The sequence below is a fragment of the Lagenorhynchus albirostris genome, chromosome 5 (assembly GCF_949774975.1).
Source record: "Lagenorhynchus albirostris chromosome 5, mLagAlb1.1, whole genome shotgun sequence".
NCBI lineage: Eukaryota > Metazoa > Chordata > Mammalia > Artiodactyla > Delphinidae > Lagenorhynchus > Lagenorhynchus albirostris.
Genome location: NC_083099.1, coordinates 7400722 through 7427766, shown reverse-complemented (window position 1 = coordinate 7427766; position 27045 = coordinate 7400722). Strand labels below are relative to the sequence as shown.

At 37.9% G+C, this 27045-nt stretch overlaps 1 protein-coding gene across 1 annotated transcript; it reads right to left on the bottom strand.

The window, feature by feature from the left end:
- Positions 1-451: 451 nt before the first annotated feature.
- On the bottom strand, positions 452-13655 carry SGO1 (shugoshin 1). Its single transcript, XM_060149111.1, has 8 exons — positions 13601-13655; positions 10744-10898; positions 10464-10660; positions 6559-6635; positions 4834-4892; positions 3516-4322; positions 852-1041; positions 452-646 (listed from the first exon to the last, which is right to left on the bottom strand). Exons 2-8 carry the CDS (start codon positions 10883-10885, stop codon positions 541-543), a joined length of 1578 nt encoding a protein of 525 aa, XP_060005094.1. The 5' UTR covers positions 10886-10898; positions 13601-13655; the 3' UTR covers positions 452-540.
- Between the last annotated feature and the right edge of the window lie 13390 nt (positions 13656-27045).

The following is a 27045-nucleotide window of genomic DNA, read 5'->3' as shown; positions in this document are numbered from 1 at the left end:
TATCTGAAAAACCAAATACAACAATAGTATAAGGGATCCACAAACAGCTTAGGGTACACGCTACTGTGAATGACAAGGATTTATTTTGTTCAAATATTGTACAAAGAGTTTCAAAATATCCTCAGCCTGTCTTCAAAAATCATTCATTCAATCATAGTATTACCTACTTAAGGGAAAAATAAAGATGCCTTATAATTAAAACATCTTAATCTGAAGAAACATTAATTTCCAAATGCTGGTATAAGATACATTTTGACTAAAATTAGGCAGTATAAAAAATCTAAACTATTACAGTGCTTAAGTCCAATTATTTATACCTAAAAGAAAAAATAAACCAAATATATCAAAGGTTTAAGAAAAACCATCACATTTGAAGCATAGTTTTGAAGAAATGTTCACGATCTAGAGTCCTGTCAAGAGAATATTCTATGGCAGTAGTTCAACCCACTTGAACAGTATCTTACAGATTCTCTCGGCACCACAGAAGAGGGTGTAGGATGAATTTAAACAACATCCAACAAACGCTTCATTGTACTCGCTTCATGCTTTTTTTTTTTTAGAACTGCGTCTGGAATCCTTTTTCTGCTTAAAAATAGGCGAGTTCAAGAAACACAAATCTGTAAAAGGGTCCCCTCTTCTCAGTTTCCTGTAAGAGTAAAGAGAACTCGTAGGCATAATTATAAGCATCCCAATACTAACTTACTCTTCAGTATAAATTTACTGTAGAGTATGCCATTGTTAATATTCCCGGTTCAGATTTTCATCAAAATGGTGTATTTCAAATAAGGTCCATAACCTTAATCCCCCCATGTGTATCATTAAAAGTTAGCTCCCACAAGCCAAATACTTACGAAGCGAGCGTGGGTTCCTTATAGTTCACACTGGCTGTGCACCTACGTTTATGCAAAGACACTGGTGGGCTTTCTACATTCTTTTTTGGAGAAAGAGAAAGTTTTCTGGTTTTCACTACAGGATACAAGGGGACATTTGTGATATCCTTCAGGTGAAAATGAGGTGACTGGTGAGTTTCAGGTAGTGCACCTACAGAAAACAAGTTTTATTGAATATGGTTCCAAAAAACAAACAAGCAAACACAGGAACTAAAACTGTATGCAATTACACATCTTAAAAGTATACAAAATCCAGCATTTTATAACACAGATTTTTAAAAACTTGTTCACCATTTTTTCCTCCCAGATAACACTGAAATATTAATTATTGTAGCTGTGAAGAACTGACTAAAACAATAGTTTACTAAAACTTAAAATTCTTAAAAATTAAAGAAAAAATTAAAATTCTTCTAGGATAGCTTGGGCACAATGATTCAGTTTAAACTATGCAATTTCATTTAGTCACACCTTGCTCTTTAGAATCATCCAGGCCTCAATCTCTTTCAATTCCTAAGTTTATCATCAAGTGACTTCTTATTGTCTTATAAAGCCACACAAACTCATTCTATTAAATAAATGAGAATTCTAAATCGTATTCTCTGGGTAAACCAGGAGAAAAGGTGTTCCCTCTAGTAAAGCTAGTCGGTTAAACAGTTACCCAATGCTTTTCCTGTCATAAACATCCAAGTTATTCTACTTGGGGCTACATCTATATTGGGAGACAGCTACCCAGCACACAGGTAAGAACACTATAAGACAAACAAGCTCTTAAAATAGTTTCAAAAAGCAAATCATTTCCCAAGAAAAACTAAATTGTAACTGTAAAATGACTTTATACTTATTAACCATTGTCCAGGGTTATTTGGGATTCAAATATTCTGTCTTTCTTGTCCCTACATAAGCATCTTGTACCATACTAATTATTACAACTTTTGGTTTGGAAAATATGGTTAAACAACAACATCAGATCAGTTGCTATATTCCGGAATAAAGCTTCTAAAACTTCAAAGCATATACAGATCTTCTGGGGATTTTGTTAGAGAGATACAGATTCTGAATCAAGGATGTGGGGAATGGCCTGAGATTCTGCTTTTCTAAGAAGTTTCCAGGTAATGCTGATACTGATGGTCTGGGGACCAAATTCTGAGTAACACTATCTTAGAGTGTATTTTTTTTTCTTTTAAAAACTTATTATGAAATATTTCAAGTATACACAAAGACGGGGACACCAGTATAATAAGCCCCCAGTTACCCAGCTTCAATGATTATAAATATTTTGCCAATCTTGTTTGATTTACTCTAAAATCATTACAGCATTTTTTTTTTTTTTTTTGCGGTACGCGGGCCTCTCGCTGTTGTGGCCTCTCCCGTTGCGGAGCACAGGCTCCGGACGTGCAGGCTCAGCGGCCATGGCTCACAGGCCCAGCCGCTCCGCGGCATGTGGGATCTTCCCGGACCAGGGCACGAACCCGTGTCCCACGCACCGGCAGGCGGACTCACAACAACTGCGCCACTAGGGAAGGGAAGCCCTACAGCATATTTTTTTAAAAAGATATTTGCATGCTACCACCACCTAACTGGTTGACCTTGGAAAGTCATTTAGCTTTTTTAGGTTTCAGTTTCCTTATAAACAAGACAAGCATGATCACACCCTACATGTCACAGAGTTGTTCTGAGGATCAAATGAACTAGCATAACAATATTTGGGGAATAAAACCTGCCTGTTTATGTTAGTTTCTCCAGACTAAAATTCCCAGATGAGAATCTCTGTGGGCAGGTGCAAGCTGTATCATCAACATTTGAACCATGCCTACTTTTTTTTTTTTTTTTGCGGTACGCGGGCCTCCCACTGTTGCGGCCTCTCCCGTTGCAGAGCACAGGCTGCGGACGCGCAGGCTCAGCGGCCATGGCCCACGGGCCCAGTCGCTCCGCAGCACGTGGGATCCTCCCGGACCGGGGCACGCACCCGTGTCCCCTGCATCGGCAGGCGGACTCTCAACCACTGCACCACCAGGGAAGCCCCCATGCCTACTTTTTGATCTAACCAATAAAAGCAAGATTTTTCTAAGCCACAGTTTTTAGATGTTTTACAAATGTCCTACAAAAGAATACTAAGCCCATCAATTGAGGAAAAGGTTTTCTTGGTCTAATTAGGCCACCTTCACTAAATAGAAAATTATTTTAAATTGTGGTTCCTGTCAAGTTGACTATATAAAGCAAAGCCATTAAAATTACAGGTCACTGGATTCAAGTTTGATTTCATTTTCAACGGGATGTTTCAGGGGAGTGTGTAATAGGCATTTAAATTCAACTTAAACTCCACAAAAGTTTTTTCCTCGCCTTGGAAGCTTTCATTTACTCAAAATAAAATTGCTTTCTCCATAACAAGTAGTATTTGTTCTTAAAGAGGATTTAAATTAGCTTAAAGCATGTCGAAGCAACACAACTGTGATTTCCACCCCACAGCCCCCCACTATTTAATCTGACTGTAACTTTCCCCAAAGAGACAGATGGTAAGTCTGTAACCTCCTCCAGAGAAACAGATGGTAAGTATAGTATATAAGCACCGGGAGTGATCATTTATCATAAACATTAAAAATGCAGGCAAACAAGTAAATCACTTACTAGGAGGAGTTTTTGTTGGCTCAGAACCCTCTGTCTCCTTTTCACCCCTATGTTTCAGTGCTCTTTTAGATCGAGGCCTGGTGACTGGACTCCTATCTGATTCACTGGTGAGATCTTGACTGTACTTGCACGTGGGCAGATAGAGGTCATCAGAATCATCTCCTGAACCACTTGTTTCACAGATGCTCACTTCAGATTCATTGTTGTTTTCTTCTCTTTTAGAATCATTGCTCATTTTTTGTCGGAAAGGAGTGAGATGAACACCCTCTTGCAAATTAAAATTGTAAGCATCCCTAGAGGTAACAGATTTATCCAACTTTTTTTGGGAAACAGTTTTTTTTTTGCTCCCTTTATATTTTGAGACAGATTTTGTTTTTTTCCTTTTGTTAGCTTTTCTTTTCTCTTCTCTTTTTCTTCCTTGGGCAGCTCTGTGCTTACTTTTAGTTTGGTCTAATTTACACTCTAAAATGTCTTCTTTTGTCTTAGTAGATCGTCCTGGGTGAATTAGCCTTGGTGATAAGTAAATTTGATCCTTGTTCCATTGACAAAAATTTTGTTCTACATTTTCAGGTATGTGGGTATGTACTGGTGGGTCTACAAATCTAATTCTTTCCAGTTCCAAAAACTGCTCTGACAAATGACTGATTCCAAAATCATCCAAGGCATTGAACTGACATGGATTGTTGACATGTTTCTTTAAACTGCGACGGAGAGATACAGTTCTAGGTAAGACATTATCAGTTGACTTATCTTCACCTGAATCCAAATCGAATCCCAGTCTGTCTTGAGAAATATTAGGTACTGGCTCTGAGAATTTAAAAAAACAAATGAGAAAGATAGTTTTACTTTATGGAAGTTTAAATTTCAAGAATCTTAGAATTCAAAGTTAAAAATGGAACTAACGAAAATTCATCCTGTAGTTTTCCCACATTTACTATAAATAAATAAAAATCTGGGGAGCGTAATATTTACTTCCTTCCGACTGTCTGTACCTATATATTCCAAGGTCGTTATGAGGGTTAACTGCGGTAACATATGTTAAATGCCTAACACAGAGCGTAACACATAGTAGGCTCAGTAAACTGCAGCCACAGTTATAGGCAAGGTTTCTGACTATAGATTTGGAAAAATAAATGGATGTGTTTTAAAACTCTTGTTATTCTGTGTAAAATAAACAGATATTTGCTTTGAGCAGAATATCAGACGAGAAGATTTAAAAAGGTAAACAAATAAAAATTAGAGAAATTTAATTATGTTACTTGTTCCCAAAGATCTCATCTTGCCTTTAGCAGTATTTTTAGATTTTCATTTGTATTACCTTCTATTTGGAACAATTCTTCTTGTCCTGGAAAGTCAGCGTCCTGAAGAGGAACTTGCCTTAGAAAATACCAATAAAAAACAAAAATTTATTTATTATGTAATAAAAACAAATTTTAAGATTTTCTACAAAGTAAGTTTTTTTCTTTACTATCATTTCATAATTCCGCTCTAAATCGGTACATCTGTTCTATATCAAAGGAAATCAAAAAACACTTATGCTGATTACGTGGAGGCTGATTTGTTACGACTGACATTCAACTGCCACTGGAGGAACTAATGTATCAAATTGGACAGTTCCTCCTGAAAACGTTCCATAACTCACCATTTCATTTAACTGGAGAAACAGCCAATCAGATCGACTTATAAAATACATTAAAGAAATGCAGTTAGATCCTTCTTTAGGAGCCTGCATTATCACTAGCCGAGCTGTGATTTGTGGGCAGTGAACACTTCTACGGTGCTTACCTACTGACTCCTCTGAAGTTAATACTGTTCATTTTCTTTAAAAATTTTGTTCCCCTTTGGTTCATGGAACAAGAAATTTCCATTCTTTATGCTTTAATATGGCTGTTTCATTCTAATTATAATTTTATTCTCTATTTTCTCTAGAGAATTTCCCCCTATGGACATCAAAACTTAAGTACAAGTTTAGGTAACAGAGTTATGGCAACCAACTAATAACAATTTTAGAAACCTTATAAAAACTCAATTACCTCATCTTGCTTTTTGATCACCACATAAATATTTCGTCACATCTTAACATTCAACTGTTTAAAAACTATTCATGATTAAAATTAATATGGGGATAGGAATCATATTAGTGATTACTTCTGCAAGGAGGGGGCACAGACTCGAAAGGGACATGAGGGAATGGCTTATGGCAGTAGCTCTCACCTGGGGACAGTTAACCTCCCCCTCCCCCCCACGCCCCCAGGATATTTGGCAATGCTGAGAGACATTTTGGTTCTTATAACTGTTCGAGGGGGGCTGCTATTGGCCTCTAGTGGGTGGAGACCAGGGATGCTGCTAAACATCCCACAATGCTTGGGACAGCCCCACAAGCAAGAATGAGGTAGCCCAAAATGTCAGAGGCGCTTAGACTGAGAAACCCTGGGCCAGAGTGACAGCAATGCTCTGCATCTTAACTCAGGTTTTGGTTCACGGGTGTATACGTTAGTCCAATTCACTGAACTGTGTAATTAAGATCTGTGCATTTTACTGTGTCTAATTATATCTCAGTAATTCATAAGTAAACAAATAAAGTACACTTAATCCAAGAGAAGAAGAAGGTATATATGGTCTGATGGTATTTAAGAATGAATTGGATTAGCAAGACAGTGTGAAAGCTGTGTTAAATATGATATTTTATTAGATTTCTTTTCTAAACCAGACTATTTGTAGTACTGGCAAAATACCATCATTTGAATAACCAATCCTTAGAATAAAAACACGATACAAGAAAAATATAACTGAAGGGCATAGTTTAAAAATTCAGGAGAAGCTTTTTATTCCTAGACATCAAAAAAGTAACTAAATAGAAGAAAGCTTTGGCTTGGCTACATAGCCCAGAATTTCAACATATAAAATTTCTTAAATACATTCTTAGAGAGAACGTCAGACCCAAATATAAGAGTCAATATAATGCTAATTTCCTTTCATAAATGGAGCACAGAATTAAATACTTCTTGGCATTAATAATCATAATAATGAATTTGATACTAACGGTAAATCCTCCACGAGTAAATTCCTGGAGTTGCTGTCGCTACTGGAGTCCATTCCAGAGGGACATACTTCCCGGTCCTGTCAATGTATTAAAACAAAGAAAACACTGGTACAATGGAAATATTCATAACAAAGCATTCATTTATTCAACAGTACTTATTGACAGTCTGCTATGGTGCCAGGGACTGTTCTAGGAACTGAATCTATAGCTACAAAATAGATTAAGTACTACTCTTTTAAAGCTTACATGCTAGTGTAGGGAGATGAAATGTAAAAAAGCTGACGGTGATAAATGCAATGAAGGAAATACTCAGGTTGAAATGACAGAGAGTAACTGATGTTGGAGGTCTCTTTTAGATGGGATGACTTTCATCTGAAATCTGAAGAACGCAAAGAGCCAGCCATTGAAGGAGGAAGAAGTGGAAACAGCAGATACAAAAGTCATGATATAGGAAAACCTTGCTGTGCTCAGAAAAGAAAGGCCACTGGGGCTGGAACATAGTCACTGAAAAGACCAGTGAGAGGTGGGCACACAGAGGCCAGATAATGTAGGGCCTTGAGAACCATGAGTTTGGATTTTAGTCTATGTGTGATGGGAAGTCATTTGAATATTAAGCAGGGAAGTAAAATGATCTGAGTTTTACTTCCATGTTTACAATCCATGTTTTACTGTGTGAAACATGGATTGAAAAGGGCCAAGGGCACAGGCTGTTAGGAAGTCATCATAGTAAATCAAGCAAGACATATCAGCTTGGACAGGATTCCTATGGCTGTGGAGGTGAAGCCCAGGGGAAGGCTTTGCGATAACAGTGCACTCACATTGAATAGGGGTGGAGGTAGGGACACAGAGTGAGAAGGAAGCTTCTTATGCTTCTGACTTGAGCAAATGGGTGGGTTGCCTTATTGAGCTGAGTAAGACTTGCAGAGGGAGGCAGAAGTCCAATGTCTTGGGAAGGGGGAAATAAAGAGTTGTGCTTTGTATGCAATATATTTGAGATCCTTTATAAATATTTAAGTGAATATATCAAGTAGTAACTGTGTGTGTGTGTGTGTGTGTGTGTGTGTGTGTGTGTGTGTGTGTTTGTGTAGGTCTTGAGCTACAAATTTGGAAGCCACCAGCAGGCAGACAATATTTAAAGCTATGGGAGCGGATGAGATGGGCCTAGGACAACTGATGTTTAAAAGTAAAGAAGCCAGCAGAAGAGATGGACATAGAACAGTCAGAAAGAGTATGATGGTAAGAAAGCTAAGAGATCAAAGTATTTCCAGCAAAGAGTTATCCCTGTACTATGTTTTACTTCAAGGCCAACAAAAAAGAGAAGTGACCCCTGAATCTGGTAACACGGAGGTTTTGGTGACCTTGACACACAGTGACAACAGAATGGTGGGGATGAAAGCCTGGTAAGAGTGAGTTCAAATGTTAGGGGACGCTGAGGAAGGGAAGACAGTAAGTGCTCTGTTCTCTCTGGAAAAGTTCTGCTGTGAATGGAAGCAGAGAGATGAGATGGAGGAATGAGATCAGGAGAGGTTCCATTTATTTTCTTTTCCTCTTAAGATGAGAGACACTGAAGCACATTTGTATGTAGCTAGAACGATTCAGTAGAGGGAGGTAAATGTTGGAGAAGGGTGCAAAGTCCTAGAGGAGATGAAAAGAAGGGAATCTGATGCACAAGGGGAGGGACTGGCCTTGGATAGGAGCAGAGACACTTCTGCCAATGGCACAGGAAGGAAACAGAGAACACAGTGTAGACACAGGAAGGTGTGTAGATCTCTGTTAGGAAGACGAGTGGCCCAGTCTGATTCCTTAAAAGTCATTCCAATTCAGTGCAGTTGTTTTATGAAATTTGATGTACATATAATATGAAGACATTATAATGAACAGGTTAAAACTATTCATCAGAAACAACTAGAAATTTAATCCTGTTAAAAGTTTTAAATTTATTATCAATATAGCTAATGTTCTAAAGCTAGTATTATTACTGAAGATAAGTAAAGGAGGATATTTAACTACAGAGTGATATAAAAATTATTTAAAAGAGCCATGATAAAACTTAGGGAACAAAATGCTATTAGAAATTACTTTCTGATTAATCCTTACAAGGTAAGTTAATTATTGGCAGGCAAGAAAAACATTCTTTTTTTTTTTGTGGTATGTGGGCCTCTCACTGTTGTGGCCTCTCCCGTTGCGGAGCACAGGCTCCAGACGTGCAGGCTCAGCGGCCATGGCTCACGGGCCCAGCCGCTCCACGGCATGTGGGATCTTCCCGGACCGGAGCATGAACCTGTGTCCCCTGCATTGGCAGGCGGACTCTCAACCACTGCGCCACCAGGGAAGCCCAAGAAAAACATTCTTATGAAAGCATTTTAAGTTCTCCAGCACTGCAAAATTGACTTGATAAACAAGGATGCACACGTATACAATGATGGTTGAGAATGAGTGATACATACAGCGAGTACGTGGCAGAAAACAAACTCTGATGTTTTAAATGCTAGGAATACTTTCACCCAGCAACTAACGATATCTTTTAATGAATATTCAAAAATCACTGATAAATGTCAAAAGGCCTACAATAACAGAATTTTTTCACCACTGTTTTTGTGATTATCTCATTGAGTACTCACTTGACACCACTCTGTGTGATTTCAGCAAAAATTTGGAAAGGGAAAAGGAAGATTCAAATGTCTTTGGAGAAATTTTTTTCCTCACTAGTTGACCAAACAAGAAAAAGAAAAAAAATTAGGAAAGATTATATTCTGAAGGAAAAATATTTCAAATAACCTCTACATGAAGGTAAAAAAAAAAAAAATCGTATCTAATCTTTATAGACTATTTTCTACTATATTATGTATGTATATGTTGCTATATGTGTACATATGTGTGTGTATACACACACATGTTCTATATATGTCATACACAGAAAAAATATGGAATTACCTTAGTTGCAGGGAAGCAAGAACTCTTTCACTGACTCTGACTCTCAATGGAGAGGTGACTTAATTCCTTTCTGGAGTCCAGACCCCTACACTAATCACTAGGCTCTGGCTTCTCCTGCCCTAGGTGCCAACACAACTGTCTTCACTGGTGTGGCAAACAGATGGACACCCAAGTGTTAACACCTGACACTCACCACTGCTCTTTTCTTTCTCTGCCCCATGCAGTTTTCCTGGCAGTGGCCTCTGGGAAAAGGAGAGAAACTGGCTTGTCCTCTCTCTTCTAGGGATTAATGTGTGACGAGACCCAGATAAGACCCTAAATCAAAATTTCTCCCCGTCTCTTATGTTTCGGCTGGCCTTTCTATACATTCCTGGACACAAACTGAATCAGACTGAAAAACAGACGCAAAATGTTCAGGGTATTTCTTGTTTGGGAGTTAATATATAGTTGTCCTTATTTAGCCAACTAGTAGGTAAAAATGATTCTCCATAAAGCGCTTAAATACTTCCCATCTCCCCCAGTCAACGTAGTCCTTTCAAAACCCCACTGGTGTAGCAAAACTACATAGAAAAGCTAAGATTAATAGCACTGATTAAAACTTTTGGACTAGTCTGCTTCCACAACCACTTTTAGACCTTTGGCTTGGTTGCCCCTACCTCTGACTCACATCGCTGCCATTCAAAGGGTCTGGCCGTGCAAGAGGCTAAACTATTTCTTTTATACGTTGTCTTGCTACCTGCTTTCAGAAGCAAGTTATACGAGTATAAGCCTCAATCAGCTACAGGTATATGCTTGAAGCTTTCTTAACTGGCCCACATACAACTGGGCTGCAGCACTGAAGAAAGATGTTCTCATCACTTCACTAATAACAGAGCTATCAGTAATTAATTTAAAAAACAAAATTGATCTAAACTACTAATTCATGGCTTTAACATTTTTCCCAAGAAATTGAGCCTTTGTGATCAAAATACCTGAGCAGGTTCTTCTGTCTGTTGTGAAGTAAGTTTTTCTTTCAGTGTGTACAGCTGACACATGAGGTAGTAACATTCTTTCCTCAGCTGTAAGATGATATCCTGGGCTTCTCTCACTTTGGACTTTTCATTTTCCAAAGCTAAGACTAACATTCTGTTGTTGTCTTGGTAGTTTTTTAGCAGTGTGGAAGTGTTGGCTAAAAGACAATAAAAATTTTTTTATCAGTTATTAAATCTAATCTTAAACAGTGATGTAAAGGACAACATGAAAATCTCTTACTGATTATTTGGCATGGTGCAGCTATCAAAGACTTCCGTTTGCCAATCTCTGCCAAGTTTTTATTCCTTTTCTCTTTCATTCGTTTCTTTATGTCTTCAAGACTATCTTGAAAGGACTTTTTGAGGCATCTTTCCTTGGCCATCTTCTGCCTAGGACTTTAAAACAATGGAAAATATTTAATTTTTCAAGGGGTGATATCAAATATAAAACAAAACTGAAAACACAGGTTATTCATAAAAAATGGATTAGAGACTTTGTAATTGTAGAATTAGCCCAAAGTAGATAGCCAATCTGGTAATAACCTACATTTGCAGCTTTTAAATTACATTAATATTTGTGGCATAATTTTATCCTCCTCGGGTACTTTATACGGAAGGCTTAATAAATATGGATTTCCAACACAAAGCCTCTATAATATGCCACTTATTTATTCTTTAACAAATACTCATTGGGGGCTTACTATACTATACATTGGGTTGGCCAAAAGGTTCGTTCAGTTTTTTCCATAAGATGGCTCTAGTAGCACTTAGTTGTCTTTAACTTCATTGGAAACAATTTTGTTAGATCGTTATGTGACAGCTGTCATATCAGCGTGCATTAAAAAAAATACATAAAAAAACATCAAAATTGGTGATTTTTTTTTTTTTTTTTTTGCGGTATGCGGGACTCTCACTGTTGTGGCCTCTCCTGTTGCAGAGCACAGGCTCCGGATGCGCGGGCTCAGCGGCCATGGCTCACAGGCCCAGCCGCTCCGCGGCATGTGGGATCTTCCCGGACCGGGGCATGAACCCGCGTCCCCTACATCGGCAGGTGGACTCTCAACCACTGCGCCACCAGGGAAGCCCATAATTGGTGAATTTTTATGTAGCTATTTTAATACTGAAGATGGAAGAAAAAAGCAACATTTTCAGCATATTATGCTTTATTATTTCAATTAAGGTAAAAATGCAACTGAAACTCAAAAAAAGATTTGTGCAGTGTATGGAGAAGGTGCTGTGACTGATCGAACGTGTCAAAAGTGGTTTGCAAAGTTTTCTGCTGGTGATTTCTCGCTGGATGATGCTTCACGGTCGGGTAGACCAGTTGAAGTTGATAGCGATCAAATAGAAACAATAATTGAGAACAATCAACGTTATACCACACAGGAGATAGCTGACATATTCAAAATATCCAAATCAAAAGCTGAAAATCATTTGCACCGGCCTGGTTATGTGAATCACTTTGATTCTTGGGTTCCACATAAGTTAAGTGAAAAAAAACTTCTTGACCGTATTTCCACATGAGATTCTCTACTTAAACGTCACGAAAACATTCCATTTTTAAAACAAATTGTGATGGGCAATGAAAACGGGATACTGTACAACAATGTGGAACAGAAGAGATTGTGGGGCAAGTGAAATGAACCACCACCAACCACACCAAAGTTCAGTCTTCATCCAAAGAAGGTGATGTTGTATATATGGTGGGATTGGAAGGGAGTCCTCTATTATGAGCTCCTTCTGGAAAACCATGATTAATTCCAACAAGTACTGCTCCCAATTAGACCAATTGAAAGCAGCACTCGACGAAAAGTGTCCAGAATTAATGAACAGAAAATGCATAATCTTCCATCAGAATAACGTAAGATCTCATGTTTTTGGTTTTTTTTTTTTGGGTACGCAGGCCTCTCACTGTCGTGGCCTCTCCCATTGTGGAGTACAGGCTCCGGACACGCAGGCTCAGTGGCCATGGCTCATGGGCCCAGCTGCTCTGCGGCATGTGGGATCTTCCCGGACCCGGGCACGAACCCGCGTCCCCTGCATTGGCAGGCGGACTCTCAACCACTGCGCCACCAGGGAAGCCCTCAGATCTCATGTTTCTTTGATGACAAGGCAAAAACTGTTACAGCTTGGCTGGGAAGTTCTGATTCATCCGCTAAATTCACCAGACATTGCAACTTCGGATTTCCATTTATTTCAGTTTTTACAAAATTCTCTTAATGGAAAAAATTTCAATTCCCTGGAAGACTGTAAAATGCACTTGGAACAGATCTTTGCTCAAAAAGATAAGAAGTTTTGGGAAGATGGAATTATGAAGTTGCTTGAAAAATGGCAGAAGGTAGTGGAACAAAAGGGTGAATACGTTGTTCAATAAAGTTCTTGGTGAAAACGAAAAACGTGTCTTTTCTTTTTACTTAAAAAACCGAAGGTACTTTTTGGCCAACCCAATACTAGGCATTAAGGGAAATGCTTAATATATTTTGATGTTATTATTATTTATGTTTCCTATGACAATATTTATGACCAACTTTTAATGTTTATTAGGCTTACAGCATTAGTTCAGAGGCAAACACGTATCTGGGCTTTGCTTTCCAGTTACTTAAGATATGCACACATGCTCAAGAAAGTCAGGTGATCTTGAGAGGTTTAGTTATACTATGGAACACTATATACAATTTCACTAGGCTGTTATAACAATCACAGAGCTAGAAAAAGCAGGAACTGGGGCGGAGGAACATGCCAATTTTCTCATAGTTATTTTTAAAACTTAGATCATGCATACAGCAGACATTATATAATTATTGTTCTACATACAGTTGAAAGTAGCAAAATATGCACTGCCAGGAGACCATACCATTGAGTGTATTAGTACATAAGTATATGTAAATCTTTCAATGCTGCAAATCAGATGGCTTCAGTATTTTGCTACTAAGCATGTCAAACTACTTTTCATGAACCTCTTTTGCCCTAGACTGTACTTTGCAGATATTAAAATTGCAAAAAATAATTCTTGTTTCCTACCACAATCTACGTATACAATTTTCACTGCAAAAGGACACCTTCATCTCTTCTTAGTCAAATATTTTCCTGAATCTTACATTTTCTTGAGTGTTTTCTCCAGGCCTTCCTTATTTTCCTCTGGGGTCTTAAATATAGACATTGTAGATTTCATTAAATATTTTCTTTCTGCCAATACAGATACAATATATACTGGGATGCTTCCAGTAGAGCAAGCACAACTATTATTTTTAAACACTAATGTTAAGTAGGTTTTATAAAATACCCTACCACAATGGAGTTTTTGGAGTTCAAACCTGTAGATGTTTGAGAGCCAGGCAGATTATGTAACTGAGCAAGTTGGTTTGGTTATTTTAAAAGCAGAGCTTATATAAAAAACTTTCGTTCTTACATTTAATCAACTTAAAATTACAAAAGAAATATGCCCTATCATTCCCGTCTAGGCTGATGGTCTTAAAAGGGGGTGTGGTGGAGAGAAGGAATGAAAACAGTCACAGCGCGGAGGGCAGTCTCAATCTGTACAGTATTCGAGTAAGGGGCCTAGGTTCAAAAGAACCTAGAATATTTGATCTCCATCATAATTCTTTCATCACTCTTGCTGTAGGACACTGGCCAGTGCCGGCTTTTCCAGGGTAAGAGAAGCAGCAAAAGAAAAGGACGTCAAAGGCATCGCGCCACAGAAAAAATAGCTGCCAGTTTGTGTGCCCCCACGTTGAGCCTGGCTTTTAACTACTGTAAACGCTTTACCTTCACATCACTTAAGCCACACAGTTCCGCGAGGCGCGAGGTTCCGGGCCCACTGAACAGAAGAGGAAATAAGAGTATCGCAAAGCGCAGGTCGGGGAGCTGAGCAGAGAGAGGCCCCTGGTCAGGCCGACGCCACAGCCTGAGTTTTTGGCCACCGAACTCAGAACAAAGAGACCCAGAGGGAAGGGGAACAGGGGTCAAGATGCCCCTGTGTCACACCCGAAAAACCTGCAGCCTCCTCTTGAGAAAGCGGGACGGGACGGGGGCTCCCGGAAGAGGCCCGGAGACCCGCCTCCAGCAGGGACGTCCACCACAGTACCTTGGCCACGGCTTCTGCCACAGCTGTCGCCCTCCTCCTCACATTCCAAGGCTCCGCGAGGCTGTGGCCGTGCGCGTCCCGAGCTCCGAGCCCCCTTAGCCTCAGGGACCCTCTCTCACCGCTGCTGACCGCTGCAACCACATTCGAAATTCTCCGCCGCGCTCACCCATTGGCTGGCTGGACAAGGTCACGTGACGCTGCGGCGCAGGCAGAGCCCCGCCCCACCGGGCGGCCTCAGGTGACGCAATCCCGCCGAGAATCCGCATCCGGGCATCCGTCGCCCCCTCCCGCGGGGGCGGAGCCAGTTGTCCGGCGCTTTTCGGCTCGGAGTTATTGGTGTTTAGGGGCGGAGCCTCTCCGACACCTTTCAGGGCGGGTATTTTAGGGAGTTCAAAAGATTTCTGTTTCTCTAGTCTTACAGCTGTCCGTCTTCGAGGTTATGTGCAAGGGCTCCCTCTTGTGAGACGAATCTTTTCGGCTGTTTGCCCGCCCAAGCAGTCAACCTGCCGTACGGAGGCGGTTAAAGGGATATTCAAACCAAAATAAGGAGCAGCTTTTGGATTAATGGGATTTTTGTAAGGGAGGTTGCAGATATCTGAAATATTCAGATCCAGGTTCTTTCTCTTTGCCCGACTACCTCTGGCTCTTTTCCCCTCAGGCAGTGACACCAGCATCCATCCAGTTACCTGCCCAGAAGACTGGGGAATCTTCCTAATTTTTTATTCTCCCTTAGCTTCTCCACGTCCAGTTACCCAGTCCGGTCACTTCTACTTTCTAAGTATTATTCAGGTACAGACTCCACTAATTTCCATCTTCTGATCCAGGCACCTACCTAATCCCTTTCTACGAAGTGCGTTAGTACCTGCTCTGACTGCAGAGTCCATCCCGTTATACTGTCATAGTGATTTCCCCCAAATGCTGGCTCTGACCTTAAAGAAAATTTAAGCTTTCTTCATGTTAGTGTGACCTTACCACTAACATGTTAATGTTAGTGACTGGTTTGTAGCCCATCAGCTCAAACAAGTAAGTTTAATAATTCTACTACTCTAAAAAAATGGAAGTTTTTAGTAATTAATCACATTAAAAAATGTTAACTCCTTCATTCATGCTTTATGAACTGAGCTGTAACTGCTGAAAGCTGAGCTTCTAACCACTTCTAGTTTGAAGTCTCCTGACTCGCAGTTTGATTTGCCTAATAAAATATTCACATCAAGTAATGCTTTCTGAATTTACTTTTGAGAATGCTTTGTGGGTCCACTGGAATTCTGTGAGCAGGTTCCATATCAGTACCTCTATAACTGGGGACTCAGGGGTGCTGACAGCGCTGAAAGGCCTTTCTGATTCCTTCTGAGCCAGAACTTGCTTTGGACCTAGAATGGCAATGGTGTTCTATGAAGTATGAATAACTGAGGAACATTATTATTTTCTAACTGTACTTTCTAACCACTCACTCTAAAAAGGATGACATAGAAGGAAAATGAATGATAGGACAATTCATAATTCCTTTTCTTTTCAGTCCACCTCATTAGTAAGCTGAAGGTAAAGTGTTGGTAGAATGTGTACATATAAAGAAATACAAACAGTACAGTTAGTCTTGTGCAGCATTTCTACTGTTCTGGTAAGAATGAAATACATATGCATGTAAGAGCTAGGAAATATGAATTATGTGATTTTGGTGATTCTGCACATGCAAGTTAAATGCTCTTATATTTGCATTTAAAACTAGCATTGACCAATATAAAGATGAATGGTAAAATTCATGCTAATGCTTGAAATTTTAAATTTTCCTTTACTTAGAGTGACATTAAATGTCAAATGAAAATACACATTGACAAGTTGAGACAGATACTATGGAAGAAAGGCAAAATCTATAATTTTCTTTTTGCAAGTTGTGTATATATGTATATATAATGCTACAATGATCCTAGGGGTTCATATATCTTTTTTAATTAGTGTTTTTTCCTCAAAAAATTACCCAGAAGTGGAATTGCTGGATCATACAGTAGTTTTATTTTTAATTTTCTGAGGAATCTCTATGCTGTTTTCCATAGTGGCTGCACCAATTTGCATTCCCACCAGCAGTGTACTAAGGTTCCCTTTTCTCCACATCCTCACTAACACTTGTTATTTGTTGTCTTTTTGATGATAGCCATTCTGACAGGTATAAGGTGCTATTCACATTGCAGTTTTGATTTGCATTTCCCTGATGATTAGTGGTGTTGATCATCTTTTCATGTGTCTGTTGACCATCTGTATGTCTTCTTTGATAAAATGTCTATTCAGGTCTTCTGCCCATTTTTAAAATTGGGTTGTTTTTTTTGATATTGAGTTGTCTGAGTTCTTTGTATGTTTTGGATATTTAGTCCTTATGAGATATATTGTTTGCAAATATCTACTCCTATTTAGTAGGCTGCCTTTTTATTTTGTTTAGTTTCCTTTGCTATGCAAAAGCTTTTTAGTTTGATGTCGTCCCATTTGTTTATTTTTGCTTTTGTTTTCCTTGCCTGAGGGGACATATTAAAAAAAATATTGCTAAGACTGATGTCAAAGAGTGCAGTGCCTATGTTTTCTTCTAGGAGTTTTATGGTTTCAGTTCTAACATTTAAGTCTTTAAACCATTTTGAGTTTATTTTTGTATATGGTATGAAAAAGTCCTCTTTGTCTCTTGTTACAGTTTTTGCTTAAAGTTTATTTTTTCTGATATAAGTATAGCTATCCCCACTTTCTTTTGGCTTTCATTTGTGTGGAATATCTTTTTCCATCCCTTTACTTTGTCATGTATTCAAATTTCACCCTCTTAAAATATGTTTAATTGGAATTATGATTGGCTAGATTTAACTAGAGCTTCCGGATTCTTTTCACTAATGCTGATATACTATTTTTTTTAGGTTTTTAACATTTCTATGTATTGCTAATTTTAAAAAATGTTAATTGAAGTATAGTTGATTTATAATGTTGTGTTAATTCCTTCTGTACAGCAAAGTAACTCAGTTATACATACATATATATATATATATTCTTTTTCATATTCTTTTCCATTATGGTTTGTCACAGGATACTGAATATAGTTCCCTGTGCTATACAATATGACCTTGTTGTTTATCCATTCTGTATATAATAGTTTGCATCTGCTAATACCAAACTCTCAATCCATCCCTCCCCTACCCTCCGCCCTCTTGGCAACCACAAGTCTGTTCTCTATGCCTGTGAATCTGTTTTTTTTTTCCTAGATATGTTGATTTGTATCATATTTTAGATTCCACATGTGAATGATATCATATGATATTTGTCTTTGTCTGACTTACTTCACTGAGTATGATAATCTCTAGGTCCATCCATGTTGCTGCAAAAGGTATTATTTCATTCTTTTTCTGTAAACCATATTTTAATTGAAGTATAGTTGATTTACAATGTTGTGTTAGTTTCAGGTGTACAGCAAAGTGATTCAGTTATACATCTATATTATATATAATCTATTCTTTTGCAGATTCTTTTCCATTATATGTTATTACAAGATATTGAATATAGTTTCCTGAGCTATACAAGAGGTCCTTGTTTCCCATCATTTTTATTTTTTTAAATTAATTTTTATTGGAGTATTGTTGATTTACAATGTTGTGTTAGTTTCTGCTGTACAGCAAAGTGAATCAGTTATACATATACCCACTCTTTTTTAGATTCTTTTCCCATATAGGACATTACAGAGTATTGAGTAGAGTTCCCTGTGCTATACAGTACATTCTTACTAGTTATCTAATTTTTATATAGTGGTGTGTGTATGTCAATCCCAATCTCCCAATTTATTTATCTCCCCTTCCCCCCTTGGTAACCATAAGTTTGTTTTCTACATCTGTGACTCTATTTCTGTTTTGTAAATAAGTTCATTTGTACCATTTTTTTAGATTCCACATGTAAGCGATATCATATGATATTTGTCTTTCTCTGTCTGACTTACTTCACTCAGTATGACAATCTCTAGGTCCATCCATGTTGCTGCAAATGGTATCATTTCATTATTTTTTATGGCTGAGTAATGTTCCATTGTATATATACACCACATTTTCTTTATCCATTCACCTCTCGATGGACATTTATGTTGTTTCCATGTCTTGGCTATTGTAAATAGTGCTGCTATGAACATGGGGGTGCACGTATCTTTTCAAATTAGAGTTTTGTCTAAGTATATGCCCAGGAGTGGGATTTCTGGATCATATGGCAATTCTATTTTTAGTTCTTTGAGGAACCTCCATACTGTTCTCCATAGTGACTGTACCAATTTACATTCCCAGCAACAGTGTAAGAGCGTTCCCTTTTCTCCACACCCTCTCCAATGCTGATATACTTAAAAAAATCCACAGTAGGAGCACCCTTAAAACAACTTGAGTCATGCAGTAATTAATCATCATACTAGAAAGTGGGTATTACCCTTATCTCTTTTCTAAAGTATATTATTCCTTCACATATTGGGAATTACTTATTGCTATGGTGTTCCCCCCAAATTCATAGTTGAAATCCCAGTGCCCAATGTGATGGGATTAGGAGGTGGGGGTCTTTGGGAGGTGCTTAGGTCAAGAAGACGGAGCCCTTATGAGATTAATGAGCTTCCAAAAGAGACCCCACAGAGATCCCTAGCCCTTTCCGCCATGTGAGGACACAGCGAGAAGTCTCTGTCTATGAACAAGGAAGCTCTCACTAAACACTGAATCTGCCATGATCCTGGACTTCCCAGCCTCCAGAACTATGAAAAATACATTTCTGTTGTTTATAAGCGCCCAAGAATGTGATATTTTGTTATAGCAGTTTGATTGGACTAACACACTTATTAAGTGAAATAATTTATGGTACACTGATAGTATTCTATAAATAAAAAGGAAAAGGTGTATATAGGATTTAATCTAATTGGGAAAAAGATACAGAATCCTGTGGAAAATTAGGTAACAGTTATTTCATAACTAAGAAAGCTAATGAACTTATAAGATGATAAGGAACTGAATATTGCCAGGTGAGAATTAGAAAATGAATGTTATTAGTTGAGGAAATGGAAGCAATGTAATGACTCTAATTGATTTCATTCATTCCCAGAACTAATGTAATTTTAAACACAAAGGCAGAGAGTGCTCTTGCCTACCTGATATTCTTTCTTGTCTTCTCTCTTAATGGTAGAACCTCAACATAGTTGAAACAGCAATGTGACCAGCTATAAAGAACATTTCAAAATTCCCTAGAAATACCTAGTGTGAATGGAAGTCCTTATATGGGAAACTATGTAAATTCTGTGACCTATTTATTTTCTTAAGCTTCGATCTTAAGAAGAGTCTAAATCCTAAACCAGGTAGAGCAAAAAAGGTTTCATCTCTCATGCCACATATCATCATGCTGTAATTACTTGTTTCAATGTCTGTCCTAAAATGTGTAAGCTCTCTGAGGACAGGGGCTGTGTACAGTGGACCTCAGAAGAGGCACAGAATAAATATTTGTTGCATGAATAAATGAATGAATGAAGCAATGGCCATCTGAACTTTGTGTTGGGAAGGATTCTGAGTTATTATTTTACTCAGGGGAAATAATTCCATTGCCAATTTTTTATGACTGTCATAGGCATGCCATAGGGGAGGTGACACACATATATTGGAGAAGTGTCATTTTCATTTCAGCTTTATGTTATAAACACAAATCACTAACTTTATACTCTTTTATTGGGAAGTTTGATTTTGTGTTGATGTAATAAACATTAAAGGAATAATCAGAACATTAAAGTGGGGAAACCAGTTTGTTTAGTTCAATCTCCTTCAAATTATAGATTTTGCAAGTTAAGTGCTTTATGGAAAGTCTCACAGTTTCCTGAAGTGATTTCTTGTATTTTTCCCCCACATGTTCCTGCCTCACCTTATTAACCACTTCATCTCCCCTAATTTAACCACCCATTACAGAGTGGTATGGCAACTATTCTAGCACAAGGAGAAGCGGAGAAAACAGAGTGTCAGAGGTTATTTTGAAATTTCATGAAAAGTCCTGAAACACTGAAACTCTGAAATTTTTGTTGCTCTCCTCTTTCCAATACCCTCTCACTCCAATTTTTGTAAAGTGAAATTAATAGTAAGTGCACAACGATGGAGACTCTGATACAGTTTTTCTTTTCAGTTTTTTAAAACTTTCTGAATCACACACCCTTAATTCTATCCACTTTTGATGAGAAGCATGTTTATTCAACATTCATTGTTGTTATACAAAATATTATAAAGTATCTACATTGTGGTTTATCCTTAGAAATCTTAATTCCATTTACTGTTATTTTATAATTTCTTTTGGAAGACCTTTCTTCCAGTAAACAGGATCTTTCTTTGCCCTACAAACTGCTGAAAGACTAGAAAGGAAGTGTGGGCTGAGAGAAGCTCAGGTTTTTTTTCTTTTTCTTTTTTTTTAATGGAAGTATAGTTGATTGACAATGTTGTGTTAGTTTCCGGTGTACAGCAAAGTGATTCAGTTATACATATATCTATTCCTCTTCAGATTCTTTTCCCATTTAGGTTATTGCAGAATATTGAGTAGAGTTCCCTGTGCTATATAACAGGTCCTTGTTGTTTATATATTTTATATATAGTAGTGTGTATGTTAATGCCAATCTCCTAACTTAACCCCCCCGCCCCTGCAAGAAAAGGTCAGTTTTACCTAAGACGGCACCATGTGTCAGTGAGGGAGGGGCTGACAATGAGAAAGAGGCAAACGGCAAAGGAGATATAGCACCCAGAATATGGTTTCCAGAATAGGCAAGAGATGCCCACACACTTGCAAAACCCCACACTATTTCTTAGATTACCTATGGCACTGCTATTATATGAGCATGGCTAGCTACACGTGAAATGTCTCAGCTTCATGTGCAATGTGAAACAATAGGAGAAAATGCTAACACTATTTTCCAGCATTTTTGTGTTTTAGATATTATTTTGTTCAAATAGAAATGCAGTGTTTATTAATAGCCTCAGACTTTGGTCATGATTTAGGATAGAGTTATAATAAAAATAAAATACGGTTGACTTGAGACACTTGTACATTATCCTATTAAATTGCCTCAGTGACAGGACATTCAATAGTGGATTATTCCTTTTAACAGTGGTTAGTGAATTCTGTCAGATTGGGACAATGCACTGAGGGAAGGTAAGTTTTGCCTTATCTAAGAGACAGACTGGGACAGTCACATATTGAAACTTTTTCACTGGGGAACTTGGTAAAAACACAGAGGCATGGGCCTTATTCTACCTTCGTGACTCTGGGCCTTTCTGTTCTTTATGAGTTCTCCAGATATATATTCATCAGATTTTTACGTGCACATAAATTACTTGGGGATCTTGTTAAAATGCAGCTTCTGATTCAGTAGACTTGAGGCTGGGCCTGAGAGTCTGTATTTCTAACAAGTTCCCAGGTGTTGTGATGCTTCCGGTCTATGGAGAACATTTTGAGGAGCAAAACTAAGACAGTGATTCTCAAACACCGCATTGGAATCACCTGGGGATAGTAAAAATTACCATCTAGTGCCCACCCCCAGATATCTTGATTTGGTGACTAGAGAGATGGAGAGATGCTAAGGTACTAAGGGTTCTTAAAATCTTCCTTGGGATTCAGCCAAATCTGAGAACCACTGTGGTAAGCGACAAACTCTAGGGCACCTGGTGTCTTTGGCTACCCACCCTCTTGACACTTAGGTTCTAAACCCCTTTTTGGAGAGTGATCTATGTTCCCATCTCCACCTGGAAACAGATCTATTCCATTTGAAAGCAAGTTGGAGACATGGTTCCGCTACTACAAAAAACCTTATTATGATCCCACTCCTGGGCATATACCCAGACAAAACTATAATTCGAAAAGATACATGCACCCCTATGTTCATAGCAGCACTATGTACAATAGCCAAGACATGGAAGCAACCTAAATGTCCATCCACAGAGGAATGGATAAAGATGTAGTACCTGTATACAATGGAATACTATTCAGCCATAAAAAAGAACGAAATAATGCCACTTGCAGCAACATGGATGGAACTAGAGATTATCATCTGAGTGAAGTAAGTCAGAAAGAGAAAGACAAATACCATATGATATCACTTATATGTGGAATCTAAAATACAACACAAATGAACATATCTATGAAACAGAAACAGACACAGATTTGTTGCCAAGGGGAAGGGGGTGGTAGAGGAGGGAAGTACTGGGAGTTTGGGATTAGTAGATGCAAACTATTATATACAGAATGGATAAACAACAAGGTCCTACTGTATAACACAGGGAACTATATTCAGTATCCTGTGATAAACCATAGTGGAAAAGAATGTGAAGAAGAATATATATAACTGTCACTTTGCTGTAAGTAGAAATTAACAACATTGTAAATGTTGCAATGTAACAACATTGTAAATCAACTATACTTTAATAAAATTAAAAAAAAAACCTTATCATGTATCTCCTAGGAAAAAAAGACATTCTCTTACACAACCTCAGCACAATGATCAAAATCAGAAAATTTTACATTGATACAATGCTATTACTTCATCTACAATTTATATTCAAATTTTGATTAGTACAATAATGTTTTTTATAGCTATATTTTTTTCTCAGGTTCATAATCAATCTAGAATTACTCTGTTAGTTTGTTCCTCAGGATTCAGTTTGATTCTAATCCTTTGCTACTATAATGCCAGGGCAGGATGGCTGAGTTCACTTCCCAAAGTGGCAAAAGACAAAGTTAACTTTTTTTTTTTGCCTTTTAAAATATAGCTTTATCTGTGTTATTCTGTCCACTTGCTATCAAGGCCTTCACACATTACAGAGGGCACAAATAAATTTTCTTTAACTTCTATTGCAGCCCACATTTCCTCCTGTAATGAGTGTTTTGGGTTGCAGACATGACTCTTCAGCCAGTGCCGAAATAGACGGGTCTCACTTATTTGCTTCTCTAATAGCCCATCTTAAAAAAAGATGCCAAAAGCATGATCCATAAAAGGAAATATTGATAAAGTATACCTCATCGAAATAAAAAACTTTTGCCCTGTGAAAGATCCTGTTAAAAGGATAAAAAGACAAGCTACTGCCTGGGAGAAAAATGTTTGCAAACCACTCATGATAGGGTGAATAATGGCTGCTTAAAACTATCAAGTCCTGACCTCTGGAACTTGTAAATGTTATTTTATTTGGAAAAAGGGTCTTTGTAGATGTAATTAAGCCTAAGATTTTGAGATAAGATTATTTGAGGTTATCCAAGTGGGCCCTAAATGCTATCACAAGTGTCCTTGTAAGGAAGAGGCAGAGGGAAATTGGACAAGTACACAGAGAAGAGAAGTCAGTGCGATGGAGGCAGAGACTGGAGTGATGCAGCCACCAGGCAAACAGACAGAGGAGAAGGTGATGTGAAGACAGAGAAGAGAGAGGGCAGTGGCCACAAGCCCAGGAATGCTGACAGCCACTAGAAGCTGCAAGAGGCAAAGGACGGCTTTTCTTCCAGAGGAAGTGGAACCCTGCTGATACCTTTATTTTGAACTTCTAGTCTCTAGAATGGTGAGAGAATAAATTTCCATTGTTTTAAGACACACAGTTTGTGGTAATTTGTTCCAGCAGCGCTGGGAAACTAATACAACACCTATCCAAAAAGGACTAGTATTTTAAACAAATAAAGAACATCACAAACTCAACAGTAACATATAATCCAATTAGAAAATGAGCAAAAAGCAGGCACAGACATTTCACTGATGAGGATAAACAGGTGGCAGAGAAGCACAGGAAAAAAACGTTTAACAGGACTAGCCATCAAGGAAATGCAAATTAAAACCACAATGAGATCTCACTACACACCTATCAGAATGACTAACACAATAAATACTAACACCAAATTCTGATGAGCATGTGGAAAAACTGGGTCACTCGTACATTGCTGGTGGGAATGTAAAATGATACAGCTACTCTGGAAAACAGGCAGTTTCTTAAAAAACTGTATACCAGATTACCATATAATCCAGCTACTGCCCTATTGGGCATTCCCCCACCACCACCCCGTCCCGCTCCACAGAGAAATAAAAACTTATTTTGATGCAAAAACTTGTACATGAATGTTCCTAGAAGCTTTATTTCTAACAGCCCCAAACAGGAACCATCCCAGATGTCTTTCATGAGGTGAATGGTTAAAGAAATTATGGTGCATCCAAACCAAAGGTAACAAATAGAAAGAAATGAACTATTGATACATGCAACAGTTTGGAGGAATCTCCAAGAAATTTTGTTGAGCAAAAAAAGTCAATCCCAAAAGGTTACACTGTGTATGATTTCATTTATGTAACATTTTCTAAATAACAAACTATTAGAAATAGAGGGCAGATTAATAATTGCCACTGAATAGAAATGAGGATAGGAAGGGGTGGGAAAATGTGGATATGGTTATAAAAGCACAGCATGAAGGGCCCTCATGATTTGCCTTTTTGCTAACATTTAAAAAATAAATAATAACTTTATTGAGTTATAATTCACATACCATACAATTCACCCATTTGAAGTGTATACAAATCAATGGTTTTTAGTATATTCACAAATATTTGCAACCATCCTCACAATCAGTTTTAGAGCATTTTCATCACTCTAAAAGGAACCCCCATAACTTCTAGAAGTCATTCCCTACTTCTCTCCAACTCCCCCCCACAGCCCTAGGCAAACACTAATCGATTTTCTGTCTCTACAGATTTGCCAATTTTGTATATTGCATATAAACGAAATCATGAAATATGTGATTTTTTGTGACTAGCTTCTTCCACTTAGTACAGTAATTTCAAGGTTCATCTATGATGTAGCATATGTATGCATAACTTATTTCTTTTTATTGCCAAGTAATATGTCATTGTATGGCTATGCCACATTTTATTTATCCATTCATATGTTGGTAAACATATAGGTTCTTTCTGATTTTTGGCCATTATGAAAAATTCTGCTATAAACATTTTTTTGTGTGTGAGCATATGTTTTCATTTCTCTTGGATATATCTCTAAGAGTAGAATTGCTAAGTCATATGGTAATTCCACGTATAACCATTTGAGAACTGCCAGAGTGCTTTTCAAAGCAGCTGCCTGATTTTACATTCCTATTAGCAGAATGTGAGGGTTCAAATGTCTCTACATTTTCACCAACACTTACTATCCTTCTTTTTGATTCTAGCCATCCTATGGGTGTAAAGTTGTGTTTCACTATAGTTTTGATATGCATTTCTCTGATGTGCTAATGATACTGAGCAATTTTTCATGTTTTTGGGCCATTTGTACCTCTTCCTTGGAAAAATGTCTATTGAGATAATTTGCCCATTTAAAAAAATGGTTTTTTTCTATTATTTACTTATAGGAGTTCTTTAAGGTCTTTATATATTTTAGACAAGCAATTCTTATCACTGTTGGTGGGAACGTAAATTGATACAGCCACTATGGAGAACAGTACGGAGGTTCCTTAAAAAACTAAAAATAGAACTACCATACGACCCAGCAATCCCACTACTGGGCATATACCCTAAGAAAACCATAATTCAAAAGAGTCATGTACCACAATGTTCATTGCAGCACTATTTACAATAGCCAGGACATGGAAGCAACCTAAGTGTCCATCAACAGATGAATGGATAAAGAAGATGTGGCACATATATACAATGGAATATTACTCAGCCATAAAAAGAAACGAAACTGAGTTATTTGTAGTGAGGTGGACGGACCTAGAGTCTGTCATACAGAATGAAGTTAAGTCAGAAAGAGAAAAACAAATACCGTACGCTAACACATATATGTGGAATCTAAAAAAAAAAATAGTTTGAAGAACATAGGGGCAGAACAGGAATAAAGACACAGACGTAGAGAATGGACACGAGGACAAAGAGAGGGGGAAGGGTAAGCTGGGACGAAGTGAGAGAGTGTCATGGACATATATACACTACCAAATGTAAAATAGATAGCTAGTGGGAAGCAGCCGCATAGCACAGGGAGATCAACTCGGTGCTTTGTGACCACCTAGAGGGGTGGGGTAGGCAGGGCAGGTGGGAGACGCAAGAGGGAGGGGATATGTGGATATATGTATACGTATATCTGACTCACTATGTTATACAGCAGAAACTAACACACCATTGCAAAGCAATTATACTCCAATAAAGATGTTAAAAAAAACCCATAAAAAATAAAAAAATAAAATAAAAAACTCTTATCAGATATATGAGTTGTAAAAATTTTCTCCCATTCAGTAAGTTGTCTTTTCACTTTCTTAACACTGTACACTGAAGCACAAAGGTTTTAAATTTTTATAAAGTCTTATTTATTTATTGCTATTGCTTGCACTTTGGGTGTCATATCTAAGAAACCATTGCCTAGTCCCAGGTCACAAAGATTTACACCTTTGTTTTCTTCTAAGAGTTCTATAGTTCTAGCTTTTATGATTTATCTTGAATGTGGTGGT

Bases quoted from the DNA above. Each gene is read 5' to 3' on its own strand.
- SGO1 (XM_060149111.1), bottom strand. From the start codon at position 10,885: ATGGCCAAGGAAAGATGCCTCAAAAAGTCCTTTCAAGATAGTCTTGAA. The intron at 4,323-4,833 runs GTAATACAAATG...TTAAATTCTCAG, and splicing joins AGAATTGTTCCAAATAGAAG to AGCCAGTACCTAATATTTCT. The intron at 647-851 runs GTAAGTATTTGG...TTACTCTTACAG, and splicing joins AAGGAACCCACGCTCGCTTC to GAAACTGAGAAGAGGGGACC.